The 8,115-nt window shown below is 41.1% G+C and overlaps 1 protein-coding gene across 1 annotated transcript in view; it reads left to right on the top strand.

Moving 5' to 3' along the window:
* Positions 1–751: 751 nt before the first annotated feature.
* Positions 752–8,115, top strand: part of LOC311053548 (protein Wnt-5a-like) — a 25,061-nt gene continuing 17,697 nt past the window's right edge. The window contains exons 1-2 of the mRNA XM_084069155.1: positions 752–2,037; positions 8,092–8,115. The exon at positions 8,092–8,115 is cut by the window's right edge and continues 130 nt beyond it. Coding sequence (XP_083925281.1) covers positions 8,109–8,115 — 7 coding nt within the window. The 5' untranslated portion in view covers positions 752–2,037; positions 8,092–8,108. The remainder of the gene's footprint in view (positions 2,038–8,091) is intronic.

The following is an 8,115-nucleotide window of genomic DNA, read 5'->3' as shown; positions in this document are numbered from 1 at the left end:
CCCAAAGTGATATTTGGCCACACACACACACACACACACACACACACACACACACACACACACACACACACACACACACACACACACACACACACACACACACACACACACACACACACACACACACACAAGCGTGCGCACGCACGCACACACACACACACACACACACACACACACACACACACACACACACACACACACACACACACACACACACACACACACACACACACACACACACACACACACACACACACATAGGGTTCAAGTGTAACCACTTGATAAGCAAACAAAAAAAAACATCAACACTTTTAACAACTGTTGCAGAGTGATTTTGCTGCAGGGGGGGGGGGCTGGAAACCCCCTCAAGGACCTACGGTAGGTCCTCGGGACTCACTTTGAGAACCACTGCTTTAAAGGAGTAGTTCGCCCCCCCAAAAAAGTCATTTTCTATCAATGACACACCCCATGGCATGAAGCCTTGAATTCATGGTGATTTTAAATGTTTTGTCGCATTCCTGAGTCATTAGTTTGATGACAGTCATCGGCCTACAACACGAAGAGTCTCCTACCGGGGGAGAATGTTTTGGGGTGAACTACTCCTTTAATGTTGGTGTCCGGGCCCATGCAGGGAGGGAGCGACAATAAAAAAAAACACACACACACCCAGAGACATCCGAAAAGCGCATGCGCCATCTGAAAGTTTTGCAGCGCGCATCGGAGCAGTGGCTCAGTAGTTTGGAGAGAGAGGAGGCGACCAGACAAGACATACATAGAGGCAGGTGACACTAGAGAGAGGAGAGATCAGCCTCACACTCTCTCACTCACACACACACACCAACTAGAGAGGAGAGATCAGTCCTGCTGCAGCAACCAGACAGACTGTAGTGTTCATCCAGCAGCACAGGAGGACACACGCTCCCAGACATCACTACATACACACACACTCACACACTCACAGTGTCTGGCTTCTCCTCTTCTCTCACTGACTGACACTGTGCTACAGCCGTGGAGACACACGTTAACTGAACCCACTGGTGGAAAGGACTGGAGGAAGAAAAAAGTTTTACAGCACTTTTTTTTTTCATCGATTTTTTTGTTGTTGCAAAAGGTGGATGAATTATTTATTTGGAGTCCTTCTCGTCCATTAAGCTCACGTTTAAAAAAAAACACAAGGATTGTCACTTATTGTGTGGAGCATGGAGGGTGAACTGACGAGTCGTTTGTGGCGAGGAACCCCGAGCTGTGGATGTTTGTGCAGGTAGAGAGACCAGAGACTGCTGCTGCACCGCTTCTATACCTGCTGCCTGCAACCATACCCCGGCTGGATTATAATCTGCGTTTTATTCTTGGTTCTTCGGTACGTTAAACCTGGGAGAATTGTTTCTTTGTAAACCAACGGGAGGAACGGCCGTGGAGAAAGAGAGAGAAAAGTAGGACACTTTCTTTCCTCGGATCAAAAGGAGAAGAAAAAAGGGGCACAAAGTTTGTCGCTGCTGACGTTTCTTTCTGCCACAGTTTTTGCCTGTGAATGTTTAATTTGTCATTAAGGGTTAGAATAATCACGCCCACGTTTGTTAACGGCACTGATTTTTTTTTTTTTGTGTGTGTGCTCCAGATCACTTTTTTTAGGAACATTGTAAATATAAACCCTTAAACTTCTCCTATAATAAACCACACTCACATTATTTTGGCGCACGGAGCGCATTCACCGATTATACCCAGATTTTATTGTATTTATTTTGTACACGTAACGGTTACATTGTAACTTTTAATGTAACGGTTACATTGTAACCTACTTCTGAACAACTTGAACCGTTTGGGGTTCGTGTTCCAGAGGCTTCGCTTACAGCGATCAGGAGGAGATCTTGGATACAAAGTAACTAAACCCACAGGACTTGTGTTCAATCACAACTGCAGCGAAAAAGGGAATTTTAAACAACCCACCTGGTCTGGAACTGGAATTATTCGTTTGATCCCCCCCCAAAAAAGAAGAGTGGAGTTTAGGACATCTTTCTAACGGACTGAAGCTCATTGGTGAGTATCTATAGGCTCTTTTCACGACTTATATTCAATGTTTTTCAGGGGATCATTATTCATTTAGTGGTGTTTTTTTAAGCAGGGCAGTTTTTGGAGGAATTGGACAGATTTTGATCTGTGCCAACCAACCAACCAACCACCACCCCCCGCTTGATTGTGTCCTAGCCTTGGATCAAGACCATCATAGATGTATTTGGTCGAGTCTGACTTTTGCTTTCGTATATCGTAGATATGAAAATGCCAAAAAAATCGATTAAAATACATCTATGATGATAGTCTTGATCCAAGGCTACTTATGTCCCAGTTGTCACCAGCCAGCTGTGACACACTCCCCCTTTTTGTCTGTCTCTAGGCCTGCTATACTGCAAAATAGAAGAACACTGAAGAATAAATACATAGCCTAAAAACATATCGTTGAGGTAAAAGCCTGATTTATAGGCTATAACTTCTACCTCTTGGTCTCGGTATCGCTCACCGAAAAAATACATCCGATCTACATGCTATGCGATGTCCCAGTGCGATCGCATTGAGAGCTTTACATATCGGCTATTTTCGGAACAACCTTGGGCTACGCGCATTATTAAAAGAGCGTTTTAATGAGGATCCAGGCGTTATGTATGTATTTATGTATGTATGGGCTCTCCTCGCTTCTAACCCTGGTCCCCTGGCGCCCCCTGCTGGTCTAATGAGGCAGAGCACCCAGGGGCCACAGCCTGTAGAAAACCATCAGAAATACATCAAATATTCCCACTTTTTATGTCAATTGTGGCACTTTTCTGTCCTAAATATCACCAGGTCAATTTGTCTACTATCGAGCTTGAATCATTCTTGTGATTATTCTCCAATTGAGGCTAAAATGCAAGCATAGGCTAATTATAACCTGTGCATGAGATAAAACGTTTTAAAATATTAATAACTAGTATATCTTAGAGCTACATGCCTTCTCCTAAATACACTATAGATAATATGAATATGCTATATTTTGTATTCGTTAAATGTCTGAAAACGCATAACTACTTGTAGGCTATAGAGTCCACTTTTATGTCCAATTCGCTATACTTGCCTTTTCCATGGACTTTTTTCGGGTCATATTCTAACAAAGTCTTGATAATTACATATATTGCTGAAACAATTGACATGAAATAGCTTTAAAGTTGTATTAGCCGGTGAACTATCTTTTAAGTGTCTCGTAAAGTTTTTTTTTTGGGGGGGTCATAATGGCTATTTCAGATGATTTGGTCTTTATAAGTGCGTCCAACTATCTTGAGAAAACAAAACCTGGAGAGAATGAGAATAAATAAAAAAGAACATTATGAACAAACTGTCTGTTATAGCCTAGGCTTCTTTGTTAGCCTGTGTATCTGCATAATTGCACTTATGGCTGGTTATATAATTTAAACAGTTAAATATAGGCTATAACTGTCCATAAATTGCAAAATGTCCCCGTGTAGGCCTTCAAGTAGAGTAAAATAATGTGTTAATTTATTCAATGTATCCATTTGTAACTCCGAGAGTGTACAAATGTAACCAAATGGACCCTGACGGGTCCATTTGGTTACATTTGTACACTCTCAGAGTTAAATGAAAGCCATTAAGCGTTTGAGTCGTGAGAAGAGAATTACACTTGTGCTTGTAATATTTTGACAGCGGCTAAACGTTAAATTTTCCGTCCAAATGGCTCCAGTTCTCTGTGTTTATACCGACACAAATGAACGGGCTGATCATCCATCATCCATTGGGCTTATGAATGGCTAATTGGGGTCAAATCGTTCCCAAGGGTCAGGGAGTTCTGCGCTCTTTACACTGGCGGGCCACCACGCACTGAGACAAGAACACTGCTGGAAGATTTGATTTAAATTATATGTATATATCTGTTTTTTTTTTTTTTTTAAGTAGGCTAGCAGTCAATGAAGAAATACAACAAGTAAAAGTCATGCTATTCAAAATGTTACGTTGTACAAAAGTATAGGCATAAAAACATACTTTAGTTATGAAGTAGGCCTATGCCAAAAAGGAAAACAAGTTCTAATTATGCAGAATGTACCATTTCACAAGTTTGTTTCAAGCGTTTTTTTTTGGAAAATATCAGATCTACAAGCTCACAACACGTTGTTTTTCAAAACACATGGAGTGTAAATAAAAATAGGGTGTAAAAGTGGTTGATTTATGTTTTCTAAAACAAATCTACAAAGTAACTTGTAAAGAGTTTTCAAATATTGTAGTGGAATAAAAAACAACACAATATTTACCTACTGTACCTCTGTGATGTAGTGGAGTAGAAGTATATAAAGTATTGAAAAATGGACATTCTAAAGTAAAGTAAAAACAATACTTCAAAATTGTACTTAAGTACAGTACTTGAGTAAATGCACTTAGTTACTTTCCGCCACTGCATGATGTGACATGAACTGTGATGCCAGTCTTTTTAGCATGGGGGAAGTGATCCATGCCCCCCCCCCCTTTCTAGTGATACATTTGTATGGTTGATGAGGACTATACGTTTTATCCTTTTGCTTCTCGTCTGACTGAATTAAATACATGCATTAACTTTTGATTATGTTTAATATTTATATTTGATAATATCAACATTTCACAATTAAATAAAAAAAATGCCACATGGCATCCGCTAATAAAAATTAAATTTAAAAGAAAGTGAAAATAGCAGATCTACAAGCGTAGACAACGATATGAGCTTGTAGATCAGCTGTTTTCACTAGAAGTATACAGGGCTTAAGTGGTTAAGAAAATCATCCCCCTTTTTTCCCCCCCGTTTACAAATCTAACCCTGTTCATATGCTTATATTGAGAGATTTAAAACACATTCTGGTAGGCCTAAAGGGTACATTGGGCCAGTGTGTTTAGACTCTTGACCAGAACTATGAAGAATGTCAAATAAATCCTCATCTATGCTTTTTGTCGTACCGTACGTGCCCACACAATAGCTGATCTACAAGCTCACAACGTGTTGCGTGCAGAGCTTGTAGAGATGTGGGGTTTTTTTTTGCACGTGAAACCATCGTGCGACGGAATGAGTTGTAGCCCGTTGTTTCCAACACCAACAGTTTGTCCTCTTTTTTGTTTATTTAATGCTGGAAGAATAGAAAAGATGAAGAACTTGTGTGTGTGTGTGTGTGTGTGTGTGTGTGTGTGTGTGTGTGTGTGCGTGTGCTTGTATGACTACATTTGTGAGGGCCAAATGTCCCCACAAGTATAGCAGAATCACTCTGTGAGCACCATTTTCCTGGTCCTCACGAGAAAAAGGTTGAACGGATATAGAAAAAAAGGTTAGATTTAGGCTAGGGATGCTGTTGCAATGCCCCCCCCTTCCTTGTGAGCTTTTAGAGCGGCTATTTTGGGTGCAAGACACTGGCACGCAATTAACCTCAGACTTGAGGGTTAGGGTTAGAAAAATGTCAAAAAGTGGTCAAAAAAGGCATTAAAAAAATTGCCGTGCAAAAATACTGATGTCCTCACAAGGATAGTAATACAAACGTGTGTGTGTGTGTGTATGTGTGTTTAAGGGGGGTGGGGGGGGGGCTGTACTTGGCCTTGTCTTTAATGAGTATTAAGCAGCAGACCCGGCCCGCAGTTCCAGACAAACTCAACTTTGGAAAATCCGCAGCGTGACAAATTGGGAGTCCCAGTACCCTCCAAAATCACACTCCCCTACGCCACAGCTGGGCAGCATTCTGCACACACAACGCCTAAACGCACACGCAAAAAAAAAAAGACTAATTATTTTAACTCGTTCTCGCAGTCCGTATAGAATTATAGGATAGTCACAAAGCCACTAACGGTTGCCCGGAGCTATAGTGCTGCAGAGATTATGTTAATAAAAGAAATCGCCCCTTTTTTCTTTTTAAGTCCTGACCTTTTTCCTCAGTCTGGGAAAAGTGCAGGCTACTTTAGGCCTCTGCATAGTGTTACCTGCTGACGTGGCTATAGGCCAGTGGTTAGAGGCAACGTTTTCATGTGTATTTGGCCACGGACCCCCATTTGAAAAGGTTTTTTTTTTGCCAGGGACCCCCAGAAGAGAAGATTTGTGTAAAAAAGAAATCAAAATTATTCAAAAATGTCCAAACATTCTTTAGTTGTTTTTTTTTTAAATAAAAAAGAATGCAGATGTACCGTGAGGCGCTGCGAGTTTGTAGATCTGCTATTTTTGAATAGCCAAAGTATAATGGATAAAGTGTTTAAAATGATTGCTGAGGACCCCTTGGAACCCCCCCAAGGACCCCTGGGGGTCCCCGGATCCCACTTTTGGGAACCACTGCTATAGGCTACCCACCTAGTTTTGACATGTAATTCCATTTAATTTAAAATAATTTGACTTTCAATGTTAAAACAATCAATCTGTTGAAGGAAACAAAATATCCAATGGTAGGTCATGGTCATGGATAAAGGAAGTAAGCTATTGTGTAAATATTGAATGTTTCTTTATAATAGAGATATTAAATGACCTTTGTCCTAATTCGCCAAGATTGAATTGTTCTTAATTAATGGTGACATCCTGTGGTGTTTTTAATGAAACCACAGTAACCTGTTTTGGAGACTTGGCGCTTGTTTAAATTTCCCATGATAGTCTTCACATGATTTAGATTGATTATCCTTACCCACCAAATAATAGGCCCAAGTTGAGGTGAAGGACCTTTTATGGCTAAGCTTTAGTATTTTTACACACTGTAGCATGGCCATAAAACTATTCATGTGGACCTCAGTAGGTAAACATTTGACCCTTTTCAATATGCTTAAGTCATTTCAACATGTCATTTTATTTGTGGAAATGTGTCTTAATCCATTAAGACCGGGGACGCATCTGTGTCGCTTTTAGATTTCTTTGGGCTATTCAAAAATAGCAGATATACAAGCTCATAGCGCGGCAGCTTGTAGATCTGCTATTTTTGAAAAATCGTGAAAAAAAAATGTTTTAGATTTTTTTTCAAAAAACTGTTAGGATTTAGAAAACATTTTTAAGAATGGCCTCAGGTCTTAAAGGGTTAATGTAGAACTCAACGGCTAACACCATTACCAGGGGCCATAATGTATTTTATATTCAAACCACAGCCAGGACTTGTGGAGGTCAAAAAATGAGAAGTTAAACTATTCCTGCTTAATTAAATATCTTTATAGTTTATATTTTCTTTCTTTCTTTGTCGTTCTCTCTCTCTCTCTCTCTCTCTCTCGCTCTCTCTCTCGCTCTCCTTCTCGCACTCTCGCTCTCTCTCTCTCTGTCCCCCCCTCCCCCTGTCTTTCTCTTCTGTGTGAGTGGAGTGTAGTGTACTCTCAGGTAGGAATGCATCTAGCTGAGGGGTAGATGCTACAGTCGCTGTGTAGTCTCTGTCTGTCTGTCTGTCTATCTATCAGTCTTATGTGAATCACACTCGGACCTGCTGCCAAATGACTGCTCCGCTCTGCAAGCACTGCTGGCCTCAGGGATATCTCTCTCTCTCTCTCTCTCTCTCTCTCTCTCTCTCTCTCTCTCTGTCTCTCTGTCTGTCTTTCTCTCTCTCTCTCTCTCTCAGCTGCCAGTGTGAATATACATTGAATCTATCTCTCTCGCTCTCACAGATACACAACTACCATAGAACAGTGGTTTTCAACCTTTTTCGCATCAAGGACCCCCAAATTGACACATATTAGCCCACGGACCTCCTTTTGAAAAGATATGCCAGCGACTCAACTGTAGCATGGCCATAAAACAAGAGAGAGTGTACAAATGGAACCAAATGGACCCGTTAGGGTCCATTTGGTTCCATTTGTACACTCTCAGAGTTACAGACACATAAGGGTCAATTTAGTTCCTAACTATTAATTTGGCTGGGGACCCCCTGGAACACCCTCAAGGACCACTGGTGGTCCCCGGACCACTGGTTGAAAACTACTGCCGTAGAAAGATTGTCTTTCTCCTGTATCACCCCCTCATCATGACCATGAGTCACTGTACATTGAGTCTGAGAAATAAACAACCGTTGGAATCGACACAGCACAGATTATGACAGCAATTCTTGTTTTCTCTCTCTCTCTCTCTCCCTCTCCCTCTCTCTCCCCCAGGCCATCCAGCAGGCAGAATGAACC

Source organism: Gymnoscopelus microlampas (genome assembly GCF_963454915.1).
Source record: "Gymnoscopelus microlampas genome assembly, chromosome: 10".
Lineage (NCBI taxonomy): Eukaryota > Metazoa > Chordata > Actinopteri > Myctophiformes > Myctophidae > Gymnoscopelus > Gymnoscopelus microlampas.
Note: the sequence above shows the minus strand (reverse complement) of the source record. Positions and strands in the feature narration are given on the sequence as shown.